The sequence below is a fragment of the Oncorhynchus masou genome, chromosome 24 (genome assembly GCF_036934945.1).
Source record: "Oncorhynchus masou masou isolate Uvic2021 chromosome 24, UVic_Omas_1.1, whole genome shotgun sequence".
NCBI classification, from domain to species: domain Eukaryota; kingdom Metazoa; phylum Chordata; class Actinopteri; order Salmoniformes; family Salmonidae; genus Oncorhynchus; species Oncorhynchus masou.
In genome coordinates, this window is record NC_088235.1 from 69,063,820 (window position 1) to 69,086,361 (window position 22,542).

The following is a 22,542-nucleotide window of genomic DNA, read 5'->3' on the forward strand; positions in this document are numbered from 1 at the left end:
CTTCATATAAACCTGAAAATATAGACAAAGTAAATGTTGAAAATTAGCCTTTAACTTTAGAAGTAACATTAATGTCTGCTTCACCCCGCCTAAAACAAGTTTCAAATTGCCCCCAATTTCAACCTTTTCCTCCTTTAGAGCATATATGTCCAGGAGGAGCTCCAGCAGCACCCAGGGGAGGAAGGCAGAGAGAAAGAGGCAAAGCTAGATGTTTTACTCTGCCCAAATTTCTGTCCACTAAAATAAGCCCATGAAATGAGCAATTTTGTATGGAGGCCAATGAGAGTGTCGAATTTGGTCAACAAAAAATGTCATTGCAAATTTTCTATGTGAGCCTTATTTATTTTACCTTTATTTAACTAGGCAAGTCAGTTAAGAACAAATGCTTATTTTCAATGATGGCCTAGGAACAGTGGGTTAGCTGCCTGTTCAAGGGCAGAATGACAGATTTGTACCTTGTCAGCTTGGGGATATGAACCTTGCAACCATTTCAGTTGCAAGTCCAACGCTCCAACCACTAGGCTACCTTGCCGCCCCAAGGCTACCCCTTATGTGGTGAAATAAAAGTTTCCTAATGGTTAGGTTGTTACAAATGCACTGATATAAGTGGACGCTTGTGGCGTTTCTGCAACTTACCCTATTGTACCTGTTGTCATAATGATAGAGGACGCATCATGGATATAACCTATTTTTCCATGGACATTGCCATTGAGGCCTTCCACCATTTTAAAGCAGTCAACTGGGTGGGAAGTCCTTTGCATTGGGAGCAATCAGCCAATGAAGAAGAAGAACACTTACTACTTTCAAATGGAGACAGCCTCGGTGGCACTGCCCATGCTGTTACAGACACTATAATGGCACAGATAAAAAGATGAGTCCTCCATCTGTATGACCTGTTGGTCACACGAGTGTCTGCCCTCTCATTGGCTAGAATGTCCCATCCTGATCTCGCCTATTCCCACCTGCCCACCATCTTTGTTGACATGTATTTCCATTGTTAGAGCAGTCACTCGAATATCTTGTCAATATAATAGATGATCTTTGAGCAAGCCTTATGAAGGGAGTTGGCAAGCAGGAGTGATGAGTGCATTATAAGAAGAGAATCAACCGAGAATCGTCAAAACAATTACTAAGCGACAGTCGAGAGGGGGAGAGTGGTCGTGTGCACAATGAAGTCATCACAAGGGGGATTTTACTTGACTGACTGAATTGTTGTCCATTTGAAGCCGTGGACACTGAAGCTTTTTGCCGCGCAGTGAAGATTGTTGGGCGCCTCGCGTTGAAGTGGGGTCTGGTAGCGCACTTATAGCGGCGGGCTACCTCAGTTAAAACACCGGCAAAAAATACATGGCAAGAACTCTTGCGTTTCAGCACCTAAAACAACGACAGTTCCTTTCCTTTCGCGAAACCTTCAACGCCTCAACTAGAGGGGGCATTTGAAACATTTCGCCTCTTTTTCCAGAAGTCTTTGCACATATGAACACTTCCAGTGTAGCCTAGTGTATCTGTATTGCAAGCCTAAAAGTAACCTCCAAATCCATCGTCGGAGAATCAGCAACTGACTCTGAGCTCAATATGTACCAGGGACATTTGCAGGTAAGATGATTTGTTCCTTTTAACATAAATGCATTCGATTTGTATGTGAGGGTGTATACCAGTAATCTACATGGCAATTCAGTATAACATTCTTTATCTAGTCTAGGAACAGTACCTGGGCTTGAGGAAACGACCAATATGACAAGAACTCATTTCACACCCAGGATCCTTCAATTCAAAGTATCATTGACCAGCTCTGCAAACATGGTTAAGTTCAGGGTTAAGTAATGTTCAGGGGCAGAATGACAGATTTGTACCTTGTCAGCTCAGGGGTTTGAACTTGCAACCTTCCAGTTACTAGTCCAACACTCATTCCACTAGGCTACCCTGCTGCCCCAGGTGGGATTTCTCTAACCTCAAACAATTATGCCAAGTATGTCCAGGTGACTGGAAACAGTAGTATGGGAGACATAGGAACCTGATGTCAAATTATTTGGGAATATAAGCTTTGCTCACCCAATATAGTAAATTTGTGACTTTTTATATGGTCCTAAATTAAGCCCTATCAAGCAAATACAGAATCATTACACATAGCTCATGGCAGAGGTTAATTTTACCTCAAGAGATGCAATTGATTGATTTTGAGACAGTGAAACTGGGAAAGAGATCAAATCAAAATCAAAAAAATGCACCGAAATCAACAGGTGAAATGCTTACTTATGAGCCACTAACCAACAATGCAGTTAAAAAATAAAATAAAAAATGTGAATAAGAAATAAAAGTAACAAGTAATTAAAGAGCAGCAGTAAAATAACAATAGCAAGACTATACAAAGGGGAGTACTGGTACAGAGTCAATGTGTGGGAGCACCGGTTAGTCAAGGTAATGTACTGGGCTGTACGCACCACCCTCTGTAGTGCTTTGCAGTTGGAGACCAAGCAGTTGCCATACCAGGCAGGGATGCTCTTGATGGTGCAGCTGTAGAATCTTTTGAGGATCTGAGGATCCATGCCAAATCTTATCAGTCTCCCGAGGAGGAATAGGTTTTGTCATGCCCTCTTCACGACTGTCTTGGTGTGCTTGGACCATGTTAGTTTGTTGGTGATGTGGACACCAAGGAACTTGAAACTCTCAACCTGCTCCACTACAGCCCCGTCGATGAGAATGGGGGCGTGATCGGTCCTCTTTTTCCTGTAGTCCACAATCATCTCCTTTGTCTTGATATATTATAGGCTAGGACCTACAGTAATAATATCTGTAAGAATAATAGTCCCTCAGCAAGAAAGTAACAAAACTGAATTTTCAGTTGATGATGGTTATACTAGACCTATGTCCCATTTCTTGGTCATCTTTTTGTCTGCATAACAAATCCCAATTTTAACATCTTCGTCAGATAGATATAGCCAGTTGAGTTCAGAGTTCAGAGATTCACGTTCATTCTACAGTTATTGGTGGTATAACAAAGGCCCTCTCCAAACATAGCTTATGGCATTAAGGACCAGTTAAATATTCCATAATGTAATACTCAAGCAGCTGTGTTGATCTGAAACACATGGGTAGTAGAGAAACTGAGTATTTGCTTTAGTTGGAGAGTTTGGCAAACAACAGTATAGCCCTCAGAAAATGTTGGAAATTAACAACTAATATCACGGTTCATATCATATTATATCTATAATCTTGTTAGTGTTTTGAGGCAGAAAAAGGCCACAGTACTCCAACTCTTGCTTGGTCTCATCTCATGACTGACATCTTATAATTGTAATCATCCTTACAACCTATATGCTTAATCCCTATAACAAATCATTAATATGTTATTAGATCATTTCCCGGCAAATTCTATTCAGGATAATGTCACATATCTGTCAAGAGCAATAGGGTTAGTCAAACAATGTATTGTAACATTTATTTATAGATACAATTTAATATATTCGATAGGATAAAACAGCCAGGACAGTGACATACTACTTAGGGATAGTGTGAATCCAAGCTGTTTCTGTTTTGAATGATCATATACTTTCTAAGTGTCCCATCTCATGGTTGGAACACATTTGTCTATGGCTTTGTTTTTAGATCATAGCAAGTAAGCAATACAGGATAACACAATTTCCATGTTTGTTTATGAAGTTAATTTAGCTGCAAAACTAAAAAGATCTGTTCAAAGAGAGCACTTCATTCACGAATGACCCATCACAAGACAACACTTTTCTCCTTAAAGCCAATTTCCAGTCTATGCTATTTATTCCTTTGTTAAAGGGTGCTGTAAATGCAACCAGCACAAACTGTGCTGTCTGTGCCTTATCTTTTGTTCTGACATTTATGTGAACTCAATTTATAACATGGAAGGATGTGGATGATACTACAGTGGCTTGATTGTGAAGATGTTGTTTACAAATCACTCGCAAAATGTGTGGAATTAAAAGTAATTTTTTACATTGTAAAGTATATTTTTTTCACTTTACTTTATGCCTGACAGCCAAGTCTTGAACACATTTAGTTGGGCACTGTATTCATCTATCTGGATATAAAGTTAATATATGCCAGGATATGCCTGCTTTTTAACAATTCATAGAGTGGATGTGACCTTTGGATAGAGTCTTGAGACTCAGAATAAATCATTGTGAGTTGTATTCTGTGTTTTCTTGTGGTGTCTTCATTCTGTAGCTCAGAATCTTAAGAAGATTGCATACTGGTAAGTAACTGCAGTAGTGCAGAACCTTTCAGTGGGTTCTCTAGTCAGACCTATCGTCTACCTTCCCTATACCTGGAAATCAGAGGAGGCTAGTGGGAGGAGCTATAGGAGGATGGACTCATTGTAATGGCTGGAATGGAATATGGCAATGGAGTAAAACACTTGGTTTCCAGATGTTTGATGTGCTTGATGCTATTCCATTTATTCGATTCCAGACATCACAATGAGCCCGTCCTCCTATGAGCCCTTTGTCGTGTCTGGACTATCATTAAATGTGAAGACTGATTTATATCAAATCAGTTCTCTAGATTGAATTATTAAGTGATTAAACCTCTTGAAACTCTGGGGGCGCAATTTCATTTTTGGATGAAATACGTTCCCGTTTTAAACAAGATATTTTGTCACAAAAAGATGCTCGACTATGCATATAATTGATAGCTCTGGAAAGAAAACACTCTGAATTTTCCAGAACTGCAAAGATATTGTCTGTGGGTGCCCTAGAACGGGAGCTACAGGCAAAACCAAGATGAAACGGCAACCAGGAAATGAGCAGGATTTTTGAGGCTCTGTTTTCCATTGTCTCTTTATATGGCTGTGAATGCGAGAGGAATGAGCCTGCCCTATCTATCGTTTCCCCAAGGTGTCTGCAGCATTGTGACGTATTTGTAGGCATATCATTGGAAGATTGACCATAAGAGACTACACTTTCCAGGTGTCCGCCCGGTGTCCTCCGTCGAAATTGGTGCGTCATTTTCAGCTGCTGGTATTTTCCATGGGATTCTGAGGGGAAAGCAGGCTTCCACGAACGGCATATCAATGAAGAGATATGTGAAAAAACACCTTGAGGATTGATTCTAAACAACGTTTGCCATGTTTCGGTCGATATTATGGAGTTAATTCGGAAAAAGTTTGACGTTTTGGTGACTGAATTTTCGGTTCGTTTCGGTAGCCAAATGTGATGTACAAAACGGAGCGATTTCACCTACACAAAGATTCTTTCAGGAAAAACTGAACATTTGCTATGTAACTGAGAGTCTCCTCATTGAAAACATCCGAAGCTCTTCAAAGGTAAATTATTTTATTTATTTGGTTATCTGGTTTTTGTGAAAATGTTGTGTGCTAAATGCTACGCAAAATGCTAAGCTAGCTTGCAATACTCTTACATAAATGCTTGATTTGCTATGGTTCAAAAGCATATTTTGAAAATCTGAGATGACAGTGTTGTTAAGAAAAGGCTAAGCTTGAGAGCAGGCATATTATTTTCATTTCATTTGCGATTTTCAGAAATCATTAACGTTGCGTTATGCTAATGAGCCTGAGGCTGTATTCACGATCCCGGATCCGGGATGGGTAGTTTCAAGAGTTAAACTAATCATGTAAACGTTAATTAACTAGGAAGTCGTAGCACCAAATGTTGAGATTTTCCGAACATAACTCTTCAGATATTTTAATATCTGATCAATTGCAGTCTTCTATTAATGAATTATTACCTCATCAGTTCTCATTACTGAGCGTCTCAAACAATTGGATATCTGCACAAACCCTAGCCTTAATCATGAACCAGCAATATACAATATGGCTTAATTATTTATTTACTAACTAACTAAATAATCACACAAAATTATATAACAAACAAACAGTAGATATTTGGGTTACTACATGATACAAAGAAAAGGTCCCTAGCGGACGAAGCCGATATGACGGCTTGGTAGACAAAGGAAAGGGGTGAGGACTGAGAGAGCGGGAAAGACAAAATGGATTAACTACACACAGTTGATAATTATATTCATTGAAATGCTAATCCTTTGCACATGAACGGCCGCTCATTCGAGAATAATTGCAATGTCTGTATTTACGCCCGTATTTTGTTGTTGTCTTCTCTGTTGGAATCACCGGTCCGTCTGATGGAGAGTCAGTTCATCAGAGAGTCTCTGGTTAACTCCCCCAGAAGTAACAATGTCCTTCGTGGTTGTATCCTTCTCCGCGGCTCTGGATAGTGTCTGTTGTAATGGATATGTCAGGCCTACAGATGGTTGTTGCATAGAATAGATGCTTTGCGGTTGTCGGTATTCTCGTACTAGACTTATGCAATTTCCAGCTGCAGACTAGTAATTGTACGTCTAAGATTTGCTCTTATTCTGCAGTCATCAATAGTCTCAGAGTTTAACCATTTAACAGCCATGTAGCCAAAACTACACGCTGTATGGTCTCTGTGGCCAATAGAATTGTAGCAATTCCAATGTGGGGATCTCCATCCTGGCATTCTCTGACTTAATGTACATTTTGTAGGAAGTGGGTTTTATACTCTGTGGAAGAAGGGGTGGTTCTATGATGCCTACTGTAGACAATGTGCTGTTGTAACGCTCAATGAGTGAATGGGTGTGGAGTCAGGCGCAGAGAGCAAAGGATGCGGGAAAAAACACGCTTTAATGTCCCAAAAAAAATCACAGGAACAAAATAGTATACCCAACACAGGTATAACTACAAAACAAAATAGTACCCTATCGTGAAATACAAGGACAGCGAGAAACCCAATGAAACACTAACCACTAACACATACAGAATGAACAAGCCCGCACAAACAGAAGCGGGCTGAACGAACTTAAATAACCCCACCCTAACAACCAAATAAGGAACAGGTGAAACCAATTAGACAAAACCAAACGAACACAGAACAAAGGATCGGTGGCAGCAAGTAGACCGGCGATGATGACCGCCGAGCGCCACCCAAACAAGAAGGGGAGCCACCTTCGGTAATATTCGTGACAGTACCCCACCCCCTGAAGCGCAGCTCCCGCAGCTCGCCGATGCCGGCCTCGGGGACGACCTGGGGGCCGAATCGCAGGGCGATCCGGATGGAGGCGATGGAACTCTCTCAACATAGATGGATCTAAAATATCCCCCACCGGGACCCAGCACCTCTCCTCCAGACCGTACCCCTCCCAGTCAACGAGGTACTGCAGGCCGTATCGTGTATGCCGGGGACCCCTCTGTCCAGAGGGGGCGGAGGGACCACCGAAACCTCACCTTCCTGCATGGGACCAGCTACCGCCGGCCTGAGGAGAGACACATGAAACGAGGGGTTAATGCGATAACACAAAGGAAGTAATAATCGATAACAAACCTTGTTTATTCTCCTCAGGACTTTAAATGGCCCTACACACTGCGGACCCAGGTTCTGGCAGAGCAAGCGGAGGGGCAGGTTTACGGTCGAGAGCCAGACCCTGTCCCACGGTGCAAACACGGGGGCCTCACTGCGGTGACGGTCAGCGCTCTTCTGCCGCCCACTCGCTTGGCGTAATGACTCCTGGACGGCCCTCCAGGTCTCCTTAGAGCGCTGCACCCACTCCTCCACCGCAGGAGCCTCAGTCTGGCTCTGATGCCATGGTGCCAGGACCGGCTGGTACCCCAACACACACTCAAATGGTGACATGTTGGTAGAGGAGTGGCTTAGTGAGTTCTGGGCCATTTCTGCCCAGGGGATGTATCTCGCCCACTCCCCTGGCCGGTCCTGGCAATACGACCGCAGAAACCTACCCACCTCCTGGTTCACTCTCTCCACCGGGTGATACCCTGAGGTCAGGCTGACCGAGACCCCCAGACGTTCCATAAATGCCCTCCACACACGGGAGGTAAACTGGGGACCCCGATCAGAAACAATATCCTCGGGCACCCCGTAGTGCCGGAAGACATGGGTGAAAAGAGCCTCCGCAGTCTGCAGGGCTGTAGGGAGACCGGGCAACGGGATAAGACGGCAGGACTTAGAGAACCAATACACAACGACCAGGATCGTTGTGTTCCCCTGAGAGGGGGGAAGGTCAGTAAGAAAATCCACCGATAGATGGGTCCACGGCCATTGTGGAACGGGGAGGGGTTGTAACTTCCCTCGTGGCAGGTGCCTAGGAGCCTTACTCTGGGCGCACACCGAACAGGAGGAGACATAGAATCACACTTCCCTCACCAAGGTGGGCCACCTGTACTTCCCCCTAAGACCTCGCACTGTCCTTGAAATACCTGGGTGACCCGACGAGGGTAGACTATGAGCCCATCGAATCAATTGGTCACGAACAGCGAGCGGCACGTACCTACGACCCTCCGGACACTGTGGAGGCGCAGGTTCCTCCCTTAGCGCCCGCTCGATGTCCGCGTCCACCTCCCATACTACTGGTGTCACCAGCTTAGCCGCCGGAATGATGGGAGTAGGATCGATGGACCGGTCCTCAGTGTCAAAGAGGCGGAACCTGGTCGATACGAGATAGTAAAACGAAATCTGGTGAAATACATGGCCCACCTTGCCTGACGAGGATTCAGTCTCCTAGCTGATCGGATATACTCCAGGTTACAGTGGTCAGTCCAGATAAGGAAAGGGTGCTTAGCCCCCTCAAGCCAGTGTCTCCACACCTTCAGGGCCTTAACCATAGCCAACAACTCCCTGTCCCCCACATCATAATTCCTCTCCACTGGCCCGAGCTTCTTCGAAAAAAAAGCACAGGGGCGGAGCTTCGGTGGCGCACCCGAGCACTGTGAGAGCACCGCTCCAACCCCAGCCTCGGATGCTTCCACCTCTATTATGAACGCCAAAGAAGGGTCCGGATGCGCCAACACCGGCGCCTCAGTGAACAGCGCCTTCAACCTACGGAAAGCTCCGTCCGCCTCTGCTGACCACTGCAAACGCACCGCCCCCCCTTCAGCAGTGAGGTAATAGGAGCTGCCACCTGACCAAAACCCTGGATAAACCTCCGGTAGTAATTGGCAAACCCTAAGAACCGCTGCACCTCCTTTACCGTGGTCGGAGTCGGCCAATTACGCACAGCCTTGACGCGGTCACCCTCCATTACCACCCCCGAGCTGGAAATGCGATAACCCAGTTTGGAAAACTCACATTTCTCCGCCTTCACGTACAGGTCATGCTCCAGCAGTCGCCCAAGAACCTTGCGCACCAGAGACACATCCGCGGTGCGTGTAACGGAGTAGATCAAAATATCGTCAATATACACTACCACACCCTGTCCATGCAGGTCTCTGAGAATCTCGTCCATGAAGGATTGAAAGATAGCTGGAGCATTCTTTAACCCGTACGGCATGACGAGGTACTCATAATGGCCATATGTGGTGCTAAACGCGGTTTTCCACTCATCTCCCTCCCGAATACGCACCAGATTATACACACTCCTGAGATCCAGTTTCGTGAAGAACTGCGCTCCGTGAAATGATTCCACTGCCGTAGCAATGAGAGGTAGTGGGTAACTAAAACCCACCGTGATGGAATTGAGACCTCAATCAATACACGGACGCAAACCACCATCCTTTTTCTTCACAAAAAAGAAACTCGAGGAGACAGGTGACATGGACGGCCGAAAGTACCCCTGTCCCAGAGCTTCCGTGACATATGTCTCCATAGTGCTCTTTACCGATGGGGTGGTAATTGGGTCGCTTTCTTTTTACTGAAAGCGATAGCCAAATCGGCATACTCAGCGGGAATGCGCACGGTGGAAACCTGGTCTGGACTCTCCACCGTTGTCGCACCAATGGAAACTCCTACACACCTGCCTGAACACTCATCAGACCACCCCTGGAGAGTTCCCTGTTACCACGAAATCGTCGGATTGTGAATAGCCAGCCAGGGAATCCCCAGCAACACCGGAAACGCAGGTGAATCGATAAGGAACAGACTAATCCGATCCTTATGATTCCCCTGCGTAATTATCTCCAAAGGAATTGTTGTCTCCCTGACCAGCCCTGACCCTAATGGGTGACTATCTAAAGAGTGCACGGGAAAAGGGGGGTCTACCTTAACTAACGGAATCCTCAACCTCTGAGCGAGTCCTCGATCTATAAAGTTCCCAGCTGCGCCTGAATCGAATAGCGCCTTATGCTGGAGAGAGGGAAAAAATTTAAGGAAACAAATTAATAAAAACATGTGACCAACAGGAAACTCTGGGACAGTGTGGTGCTGACTCACCTGGGGTAACCGAGGAGTGTTCTGCCTGCCCTCTCGACTCCCAGATGAACTCCTCCAGCACCGACCTGAAGTGTGCCCTCTTCGGCCACAACTGGTACAGGAGGAGCCTCCTCCTCCAATCTCCCTAGATGCGGCCCCTCCTAGCTCCATCGCGATAGGAGCGGGAGGGTCAGGAGGTGGAACTAACAGGACCCTTTCAGAACGTCTGCGAGCAGCTAGCAGATGGTCTAACCGGATCGACAGGTCTATCAGTTCATCCAGGCTAAGCGTAGTGTCCCGACAAGCCAGCTCCCTGCGGACGTCCTCTCTCAGGCTACACCTGTAATGGTCTATCAGGGCCCTGTCGTTCCACCCTGCTCCAGCGGCCAAGGTCCGGAAATCCAGCGCGAAGTCCTGCGCGCTCCTCGTCCCCTGCCTAAGATGGAACAACCTCACACCTGCCGCTCGGCCCTCCGGAGGGTGATCGAACACGGCCCGGAAACGGCGGGTGAACTCCGGGTAGTTGCCCCCGCTGAGTCGGGCCCGTTCCAGACAGCATTGGCCCACTCCAGGGTTCTACCCGTAAGGCAAGAGACGAGGACACTCACGCTCTCCTCGTCCGCGGGTGCCGGCCGAACGGTGGCCAGGTAGAGATCTAGTTGAAGCAGGAATCCCTGGCACCCCGCCGCCGTTCGTTCGTACTCCCTCGGAGGCCTAATGCGCAGAGCGCTGGAACCGGATTCCACTGGGGGAGATGGTAGAGTTGCTGGTGGGAGGGTAGGTGGGGTAGTAGGCAGACCACTCCTCTCCCAACAATCCATCCTCTCCATCATTTGATCCATGGACGTGTGATGAAGGACTCTCTCCTCCATCGTGGGGAGAGGGGTGGTCGCTGCTCCTGCTGACTCCATAGATGGGTGCGGGCTTCTGTAATGCTCAATGAGTGAATGGGTGTGGAGTCAGGCGCAAAGAGCAAAGAATGTGGGAAAAAACACGCTTTAATCTACAAAAAAATATCACAGGAGCAAAATAGTATACCCAACACAGGTATAACTACAAAACAAAATAGTACCCTATCGTGAAATACAAGGACAGCGAGAAACCCAACGAAACACTAACCACTCTAACACATACAGAATGAACAAGCCCACACAAACAGAAGCGGGCTGAACGAACTTAAATAACCCCACCCTAACAACCTAACAAGGAACAGGTGAAACCAATTAGACAAAACCAAACGAACACAGAACAAAGGATCGGTGGCAGCTAGTAGACCGGCGACGACGACCGCCGAGTGCCACCCAAACCTTCGGTAATATTCTTGACAGCTGTAGGACCTTGGTACCCAACCATGCGTTAATGCATCTCTCTCTCTCTCCTCACTGAATGAATGACAAATGGATGAATGGGAGATAATTGTGCACCTTACTTCACAATTGAATTTAAATTAGGCCTGAATGACAAGGAGTGTGAAGAGGTTGAATAATTTAGAAAGACAATAGTGTAATGATGAATTTATTTATCAGCAGCAAATAATTTGACTGCACGCCTTACGGGTTGATACCATTCTCTTTTATGTTTTACTTTGTAAAGATGCTGTTATGGGACTGTTTTATTTACTATAACTCTTATTACTAATTAAATATATTATAAGGGAAATGAGAACATGCTACATGTTGCAGTAGGCCTTTAGAATAACGCTAAACATATCCTTGACTATATCCAGCGACGCAAACGACGCCAACCCACTGAATGAACGACAATGGATGGAATGGGCGATCAGTGTGCAAGTTACTTCACAATCTGATTTAAAAGGCCGGAAGCTGTGTGTTGACTGTGGACCCGAAACATAAAGAGAAGGCCTAACTGAATGATTGGGGTGAAGAGGTTGGTTTAATTTAGAACAACAAAAGTGTAAAGGATGAGTTTGTGTTATGCCTATTCATCAGCGTTGGCGCTCATGTTAATCATGCGCGCCTTGCAGGTTGATAATGGTGCATGTGACTTCAGTTAAGTTTTGGTTAGCCGCCGATGTTGAAACCAAGTACTTGCTCAATGTCAATGATAAAAGTAAAAAAATAAAGTAAAAATAAAACATAATAAAAAGCATGTTTGAATGGCGGGGTTTTTACCACTAATGCCTGAGGCTGATGCCGTGCAGGTGTTTGTACACATGCATGTACACACACTCTCATTCAAATACACGCATACACAAACACACACACGTTATAGTGCCCGACATGCACTCAAACATATACAGTTGGCATTGCTGTTATGATTTTAGTTGTCCTTGATTTTCTTTGTTGTTTTTGCATTGTTGTTTGCTGTTTTCTATTGTCTTTTTCTTTTTTCACTTTAGTTCATTTTCTTGGTGTTGGTGCATTGGAAGTTATTGGGGGTGGCAGGGTAGCCTAGTGGTTAGAGCGTTGGACTAGCAACCGGAAGGTTGTGAGTTCAAACCGCCGAGCTGACAAGGTACAAATCTGTCATTCTGCCACTTAACAGGCAGTTAACCCACTGTTCCCAGGCCATCATTGAAAATAAGAATTTGTTCTTAACTGACTTGCCTGGTTAAATAAAGGTTAAAAAAAATAGGTAGCAACACATCTGCCACACTGATCCTCAACACTGGAGCCCCCCAGGGGTGTGTGCTTAGTCCCCTGCTGTACTCCCTGTTCACCCACGACTGCATGGCTAGGCACGACTCCAACACCATCATTAACTTTGTTCTTGTAATCCGTTACATGTTACTCCCCAACCCTATGATTGGTTCAGATTTGGTACGGTCCGGACCAAAAATCTATGCACGGACATTGAAATCAAGTCAGGTCAGGACAGGACCAAAAAGACGTCCAAAAGACGTCGGCATCGGTCCATGCATAATGGGACCCAGCTGTTTCTCTTATTGCCATGGATTGTGATATGCCGATGAGATTTTGTTGTGGTATAGGTGTGAGAATGTCCTGTTCTCAATATTGGCCCAGTGTACAGGATTTGATACCCAGTGTACAGCCATGGAGACTGTCTGGCAAAAACCTGAACCCCCCCTTTTGCCCATCTCTCTAATCCTGATTATGTAGCCTAGCTGCTCTTCCTCTCGGGGAAGGACTGCCCGTTCCATGATCTCGCCATCACGGTTGACAACTCCATTGTGTCCTCCTCCCAGAGCGCTAAGAACCTTGGCGTGATCCTGGACAACACCCTGTTGTTCTCAACTAACATCATGGCGGTGGCCCGTTCCTGTAGGTTCATGCTCTACAACATCCGCAGAGTACGACCCTGCCTCACACAGGAAGCGGCGCAGGTCCTAATCCAGGCACTTGTCATCTCCCGTCTGGATTACTGCAACTCGCTGTTGGCTGGGCTCCCTGCCTGTGCCATTAAACCCCTACAACTCATACAGAACGCCGCAGCCCGTCTGGTGTTCAACCTTCCCAAGTTCTCTCACGTCACCCGCTCCTCCGCTCTCTCCACTGGCTTCCAGTTGAAGCTCGCATCCGCTACAAGACCATGGTGCTTGCCTACGGAGCTGTGAGGGGAACGGCACCGCAGTACCTCCAGGCTCTGATCAGGCCCTACACCCAAACAAGGGCACTGCGTTCATCCACCTCTGGCCTGCTCGCCTCCCTACCACTGAGGAAGTACAGTTCCCGCTCAGCCCAGTCAAAACTGTTCGCTGCTCTGGCCCCCAATGGTGGAACAAACTCCCTCACGACGCCAGGACAGCGGAGTCAATCACCACCTTCCGGAGACACCTGAAACCCCACCTCTTCAAGGAATACCTAGGATAGGATAAAGTAATCCTTCTCACCCCCCCTTAAATGATTTAGATGCACTATTGTAAAGTGGCTGTTCCACTGGATGTCAGAAGGTGAATTCACCAATTTGTAAGTCGCTCTGGATAAGAGCGTCTGCTAAATGACATAAATGTAAATGTAATGTAATGTAAATTATGTATTCTAACCAGCCAGATTAACAATAGGGTATACTGTACATACGCCATGCTATATCCCTAATGTTGTCCCATTTGTAACAACAAGTGCATGCTCTTTGAAACTCATCCAAATACTTTTGAGAGCTCCACTTGGGAAGTGTTAGATAAGGTTCATGAAATAGTGCGTTCAATGTTTCCCGTGAAACTTCAGCGAAGAACCAGCAACATACAGCATTGTCAAATGTGCAGACTTAGTAAAACTGCTGTAAAAAAAACTATTTTCAAATGTTTCTCTGACCGTGATTTGGAGATTCATTTGATCAATTTAAAAAATATTTTGTTTGCTAGCTGTGCCACAAGAGATTCTGGGTTCGAGTCCAGGCTCTCTCGCAGCCGGCCGCGATCGGGAGACCTATGGGGCAGCGCACAATTGGCCCAGCGTTGTCCGAGTTAGGGGAGGGTTTGGCTGGCAGGGATTTCCTTGTCCCATCGTGCACTAGCGACTCCTGTGGTGGGCCGGGCACGGTGCACACTGACAAGGTCACCAGGTGTACAGTGTTTCCTCCGAAACATTGGTGCAGCTGGCTTCCGGGTTAAGTGGGCATTGTGTCAAGAAGCAGTGTGGCTTGGTTGGGTTGTGTTTCGGAGGATGCACGGCTCTCGACCTTCGCCTCTCACGAGTCCGTACGGGAGTTGCAGCAATGAGACAAGACTGTAACTACGCTGCACTGTGGAACACCCCTCAGGTTTGGTCTCAGGGGGTTTGGTTCCAAGCAAAAAATGTATGCATCCATTTGTCCCTAGTAAAGTGGACAATAAAGTGGACAACAAAGTATACACTTGCCGGCAGCTTATTTTGTTATTTATTGTAGAAAAATAAAAGTGGATTTAATTAAGGAAGTGAAGCATTGTAAACAATGTCTTCCTGACCCAACATTAATCAGCCCTTATAAAGCAGGGCGGCAGTGTAGCCTAGTGGTTAGAGCATTGGACTAGTAACCAAAAGGTTGCAAGTTCAAATCCCCAAGCTGACAAGGTACAAAATCTGTTGTTCTGCCCCTGAACAGGCAGTTAACCCACTGTTCCTAGGCCATCATTGAAAATAAGAATTTGTTCTTAACTGACTTGCCTAGTAAAATAAAGGTTAAAAAAAATGAATTTTGGGAGTGACTCTTCAGATCGTATACTTGATCTGCTGGACAACATGATTATGCAATTACAAAATATAGGATAACAGGCATTGTCTAAGCATACAGTTGGAAGTTTACATACACTTAGAATGGAGTCATTAAAACTCATTTTTCAACCACTCCACAAATTTCTTGTTAACAAACTATAATTTTGGCAAGTTGGTTAGGACATCTACTTTGTGCATGACACAAGTAATATTTCCAACAATTGTTTACAGACAGATTATTTCACTTATAATTCACTGTATCACCATTCCAGTGGGTCAGAAGTTTACATACACTAAGTTGACTATGCCTTTAAACAGCTTGGAAAATTCCAGAAAATTATGTCATGGCTTTAGAAGCTTTTGATAGGCTGATTGACATAATTTGAGTCAATTGGAGGTATACCTGTGGATGTATTGCAAGAACTACCTTCAAACTCAGTGCCTATTTGCTTGACATCATGGAAAAATCGAAAGAAATAAAATAATTGTAGACCTCCACAAGTCTGGTTCATCCTTGGGAGCAATTTCCAAATGCCTGAATGTACCACGTTCATCTGTACAAACAATAGTACGCAACTATAAACACCATGGGACCACGCAGCTGTCATACCGCTCAGTAAGGACACGTATTTTGTCTCCTAGAGATGAACGTACTTTGGTGTGAAAAGTGCAAATCAATCCCAGAACAACAGCACAGGACCTTGTGAAGATGCTGGTGGAAACAGATACAAAAGTATCTATATCCACAGTAAAATGAGTCCTATATCGACATAACTTGATAGGCCGCTCAGCAAGGAAGAAGCCACTGCTCCAAAACCGCCACTACGGTTTGCAACTGCACATGGGGACAAAGATGGTACTTTCTGGAGAAATGTCCTCAGGTCTGATGAAACAAAATAGAACTGTTTGGCCATAATGACCATCGTTCTGTTTGGAGGAAAAAGGGGGAGGCTTGCAAGCCGAAGACCACCATCCCAACCGTGAAACACGGGGGTGGCAGCATCATTGTTGTGGGGGTGCTGCAGGAGGGACTGGTGCACTTCACAAAATAGATGGCATTACGAGGGAGGAAAATTATGTGGATATATTGAAGCACAAAGCCCTGACCTCAATCCTATAGAACATTTTTGGGCAGAACTGAAAAAGCGTGTGCGAGCAAGGAGGCCTACAAACCTGACTCGGTTACACCAGCTCTGTCAGGAGGAATGAGCCAAAATTCACCCAACTTATTGTGGGAAGCTTGGTTACCTGAAACGTTTGACCCAAGTTAAACCATTTAAAGACAATGCTACCAAATACTATTTGAGTCTGTGTAAGCTTCTGACCCACTGGGAATGTGATGAAAGAAATATAAGCTGAAATAAGTTATTCTCTCTGCTATTATCACATTCTTAAAATAAAGTGGTGATCCTAACTGACCTAAGACAGGGAATTGTTACTTGGATTAAATGTCAGGAATTGTAAAAAAAAAAATGTATTTGGCTAAGGTGTAAGTAAACTTGCAACTTCAACTGTAGATGCCTGATTGCATTTAGATCTTATGCCACAATGGTGAGACATTGTTAAGTGTAGTCAGATCAAGCAATGGTTTGATAGATTCTCTTATTCGTCATTCTATAAGGTTTGTTTCAGGTACAGTGGTATTGCTTTCTTATAGGGCTTTTCTCCCATCTCTGCCACTGCATCTTCTACACTGGTAGAGTACAGTATATACTACACTCTACGGTGCCTTCAGATTTGGTTGTGTTACAAATTGTGATTAAAATGGATTTAATTGTCATTTTTGGTCAACAATCTACACAAAATACTCAATGTCAAAGTGGAAGAGAAATTATGACATTAATATTTTATGAAAAATACAACACTAATTTCTTGATTAGATAAGTATTCACCTTACTGAAACAATACATTTGGCAGCAATTACAACTGTAAGTCTTTTTGGGTAAGTCTAAGCGCTTTGCACACCTTGATTGTGCAATATTTTCCCATGATTCTTTAAAAGAAATCTGCAAGCACAGAGAAGGAAGTTGGTTATTGATCGTTGCTAGAAAGACATTTTAAAATCTTGCCATAGATTTTCAAGCAGATATGTCAAAACTGTAACTAGGCCACTCAGGAACATTCAATGTTGTCTTGGTAAGCAATTTCAGTGTAGATTTGGCCTTGTGTTTTAAGGTTATTGTTCTGCCGAAAAGTGAATTATTCTCCCAGTGTCTGTTGGAAAGAAGACAACCAGGCTTTCCTCTAAGATTTTGCCTGTGCTTAGCTGCATTCCGTTTCTTTTTATCATAAAAACACCCTAGTCCTTGCTGATAGTAAACATACCCATAACATGATGCAGCCACCATCATGCTTGAAAATATGAAGAGTGGTACTCAGTGATGTGTTGTGTTGGATTTTCCCCAAACATAACGCTTTGTATTCAGGACATAAAGTTAATTTCTTTGCCAATTATTTTTGCATAATTACTTAAGTGCCTTGTTGTAAACAGGATGCATGTTTTGACATATTTTTATTCGGTACAAGCTTCCCTACTTTTCACTCTGTCTTTTAGGTTAGTATTGTGAAGTAACTAAAATGTTGTGGAACAATCCTCTGTTCTCATATCACAACCATTCAACTCTGTAACTGTTTTAAAATCACCATTTGCCTCATGGTGAAATCACTGAGCAGTTTCCTTCCTCTCCGGCAACAGAGATAGGAAGGATGCCTGTATTTGTAGTGGGTGGATTAAGCCTAATTAATAACTTCACCATGGTCAAAGGGATCTTCGTTTTGTTTTAACACATCTACCAAACTTCAACAAGCCTTCCTCCATGGCTTCTCCAACCTCGGCCAACAGCTCCGCCCCCCCACCCCCGCAGCTACTCGCCCAAGCATCCCCAGCTTCTCCTTTACCCAAATCCAGATAGCAGATGTTCTGAAAGAGCTGCAAAACCTGGATCTGTACAAATCAGCTGGTCTTGACAATCTGGACCCTCTATTTCTGAAACTATCCGCCGTCATTGTCGTAACCCCTATAACCAGCCTGTTCAACCTCTCTTTCATATTGTCTGAGATCCCCAAGGATTGGAAAGCTGCCGCAGTCATCCCCCTCTTCAAAGGGGGAAGACACCCTGGACCCAAACTGTTACAGACCTATATCCATCCTGCCCTGCCTATCTAAGGTCTTCGAAAGCCTAGTCAACAAACAGATCACTGACCATCTCGAATCCCACCGTACCTTCTCCGCTGTGCAATCTGGTTTCCGAGCCGGTCACGGGTGCACCTCAGCCACACTCAAGGTACTAAACGATATCATAACCGCCATCGATAAAAGACAGTACTGTGTAGCCATCTTCATTGACCTGGCCAAGGCTTTCGACTCTGTCAATCACCATATTCTTATCAGCAGACTCAGTAGCCTCGGTTTTTCTAATGACTGCCTTGCCTGGTTCACCAACTACTTTGCAGACAGAGTTCAGTGTGTCAAATCGGAGGGCATGTTGTCCGGTCCTCTGGCAGTCTCTATGGGGGTGCCACAGGGCTCAATTCTCGGGCCGACTCTTTTCTCTGTATATGTCAATGATGTTGCTCTTGCTGCGTGCGATTCCCCGATCCACCTCTATGCAGACGATACCATTCTGTATACTTCTGGCCTTTCCTTGGACACTGTGCTATCTAACCTCCAAACGAGCTTCAATGCCATACAACACTTCCGTGGCCTCCAACTGTTCTTAAACGCTAGTAAAACCAAATGCATGCTTTTCAACCGTTCACTGCCTGCACCCGCACGCCCGACTAGCATCACCACCCTGGATGGTTCCGACCTAGAATATGTGGACATCTATAAGTACCTAGGTGTCTGGCTAGACTGTAAACTCTCCTTCCAGACTCATATCAAACATCTCCAATCTAAAATCAAATCTAAAGTCGGCTTTCTATTCCGCAACAAAGCCTCCTTCACTCATGCTGCCAAACCTACCCAAGTAAAACTGACTATCCTACCGATCCACGACTTCTGCGATGTCATCTACAAAATAGCTTCCAATACTCTACTCAGCAAACTGGATGCAGTTTATTACAGTGCCATCCGTTTTTGTTATTAAAGCACCTTATACCACCCACCACTGCGACCTGTATGCTCTAGTCGGCTGGTCCTCGCTACATATTCGTCGCCAGACCCACTGGCTCCAGGTCATCTACAAGTCCATGCTAGGTAAAGCTCCGCCTTATCTCAGTTCACTGGTCACGATGGCAACACCCACCCGTAGCACGCAGCAGGTGTATCTCACTGATCATCCCTAAAGCCAACACCTCATTTGGCCGCCTTTCCTTCCAGTTCTCTGCTGCCTGTGACTGGAACGAATTGCAAAAATCACTGAAGTTGGAGACTTTTATCTCCCTCACCAACTTTAAACATCTGCTATCTGAGCAGCTAACCGATCGCTGCAGCTGTACATAGTCCATCAGTAAATAGCCCACCCAATTTACCTACCTCATCCCCATACTGTTTGTATTTATTTACTTTTCTGCTCTTTTGCACACCAGTATCTCTACCTGCACATGACCATCTGATCATTTATCACTCCAGTGTTAATCTGCTAAATTGTAATTATTCACCTACCTCCTCATGCCTTTTGCACACAATGTATATAGACTCTTTTATTTTATTTTTTTCTACTGTGTTATTGACTTGTTTATTGTTTACTCCATGTGTAACTCTGTGTTGTTGTCTGTTCACACTGCTATGCTTTATCTTGGCCAGGTCGCAGTTGTAAATGAGAACTTGTTCTCAACTTGCCTACCTGGTTAAATAAAGGTGAAATAAAATAGAAATAGAAATCGGTGCCCTTCTTTGCGAGGCATTGTTAAACCTCCCTGGTCTTTGTGGTTAAGTCTGTGTTTGAAATTCACTACTCGATTGTGGGGTATGGGGTAGTCATTCAAAAATCACGCTAACCACTATTATTGAACACAGAATGAGTCCATGTAAATTCTGTGATTTGTTTAGCACATTTTTGCTCCTGAACCTATTTAGGCGTACAATGACAAAGGGGTTGAATACATTTCATTTTTTTCATAAATGTTCCACAAACACAATTCTATTTTGACATTATGGGGTATTGTGTGGAGATCAGTGACACAATTTAATCAATTGTAAATTCAGGCTGTAACACAAGAAAATGTGGAACAAGTAAATGGGTGTGAATACTTTCTGAAAGCACTGTATGTAGGCAGTATTTAAGTAGGTCACTGGTTCAATACAGCTTGTGTTGTGGTGTTGCAAAGGCAGTACCATTAGCAATTTGTCTTTCCATTGTTTTTCCTTATTTTAGCAGGTTAGCATGTCCTTGTATTTCAGAGGCGTTCTCCATTGCATTGCCACTGCCTCTTACTAAGGCTTCTCCTTAGGCTGCCTCTTCTCCGGGACCACACTGTTCTTCCATATAAGTACGCCATTGGATTTTCTCTTCCAACTATCGGACTAGCTTCAATGACAAGCAAGGCTAGACCTTCCATTCTGCCAGGGGCGCTGATCAATTGCCATCATCCATTTATCTGTCTCTGAACCTCCGGTGTAATGCAATAGATGTGGTGTTGTGGGTGGATGAGTAACCAATTATGCCAACTTCTAGACACACAGAGCAAGCATACAATTCTATTTGTGTTAGGCTGTTCTAGTCTAACACCTATGAGTGTAATGTTTTACTCCTACCAAGGAAAAACAAATGTGTTCCTAATTAGACTTTTTTACGATACATTGAACATCTCTGCTTCCTGAAGTGTTAAAGCAGGGTCTGGCTTTAATCCCAGACGTATACAAAACGCTCCCAAACATAACTAATCATGGTCTTGATTAAACGGATTTAATTGCCCTTCCTATTTCAGGAGGTAGAGTAATGAGTTGAATCAGAATCAGATGATTTCTGGGTGGAACAGAATCCCGTCAGACAGTGCTGTTCTCCTATGGGTCATTGTTTTCTAACCCCTGGCTGGGAAAAATCTCTGTTGGGGTTTGGGAGTGTTTGTGTATTGGACAGCTGACTTAAACGAGAATAAGGAAGATTTGTGCATTCAGCAGCATAATTTACTTAGCCAGATTGAAGTGGAAGAATTTGCCAGCTTAAATTGCATGTTAAATTTGCTCACTGTTAATTTTATACCCCCCAAAAAATGTGTTTACAGGATGTTGGGGCCATATTGCAAAGTGGAAGGGAAGATTATGGAACAGGTGCATGAGCAAAATAATAACAACTGACCTAACTGTGCCAAGGCTGGAGTTGAAACACAGACACAGCCTTATTTGTTTTAATCCAGGTTTTAATCCATGCCTCAATGTCATAAATTCACATGATAAGACCGCGCAGATGTGCAGTAATGGCATGAGAGGCTTGGAGCCCGTCATTCTTCCTCATTTCCTTTAGTACACTACTGTGTTTCGCACTGGCACTGATTGTGAGAGTTCGTCACGCTAGGGGTGTGAGTTGCAGTTCATCTGGGGCTCCGTTTAGATACGTGTGTATAGGTTTACAGTACATATAGTACGATTAGTACACAGTATGCAGTATGCAAGCCAGATTTCTGACACGGCTCGGTGTGATGTGACAATGTGAATGGAACTAACGGCTCCACTTCTGACTTTGAAAAGGACACTTGTACACACAAACACAGCCTGGTGGCAACACCTTGGCACAGGGACAGTCAGGGGGACTTCCCAACCTGAAATAAATTCTACAGTTGGAAGTTTTAGTGCTGTACTATGTCGCAGAGGGACAGTAGACTTTTACCGGTACTAAGTAGTCTACTTAGTTGTTCATGTAGATCGAAGACAGCAGTGGGATGCTTTTGTACCGATTTAAATAATAATATTCAGTATAAGTGTTGCAAGCAAGAATCAAACCCACGACTTGGTGTTGGAAGCAAATGTGCCAACCAGGTGAGCCATTTGAAGCCAGTTAGAGCTTTCGGATATACCAGTTTGGAAAACAATGTTCGTTGTCAACGTTATAGTGTACCTTTGTTTTTGTCCATGCGATGTTTGCCAACTAAGACAATTTCTTGGTCATATTAAGTGGACACGAAACAGGAAAAAAAAACAGATCTGGAACTATGACATACTATCTGAAAATGATGTTTTCTCTAACAAAATCATTTATGAACATGATCCTGGGGTAGAGTACCTTAAACGTTCACTGACAGATTTATTTACTGAAGTGCCTTTGATGTCGTTGAAGTCCTCAAAGGTTACTACAGCCTTAGGGAAGAGGATAATACACACATAG

General features: G+C 44.4%; 1 protein-coding gene across 1 annotated transcript in view; it reads left to right on the top strand.

The window, feature by feature from the left end:
• Positions 1 to 1,201: 1,201 nt before the first annotated feature.
• Positions 1,202 to 22,542, top strand: part of LOC135511684 (PEX5-related protein-like) — a 147,922-nt gene continuing 126,581 nt past the window's right edge. The window contains exon 1 of the mRNA XM_064933165.1: positions 1,202 to 1,596. Within this exon, the coding sequence (XP_064789237.1) occupies positions 1,576 to 1,596 (21 nt within the window). The 5' untranslated portion in view covers positions 1,202 to 1,575. The remainder of the gene's footprint in view (positions 1,597 to 22,542) is intronic.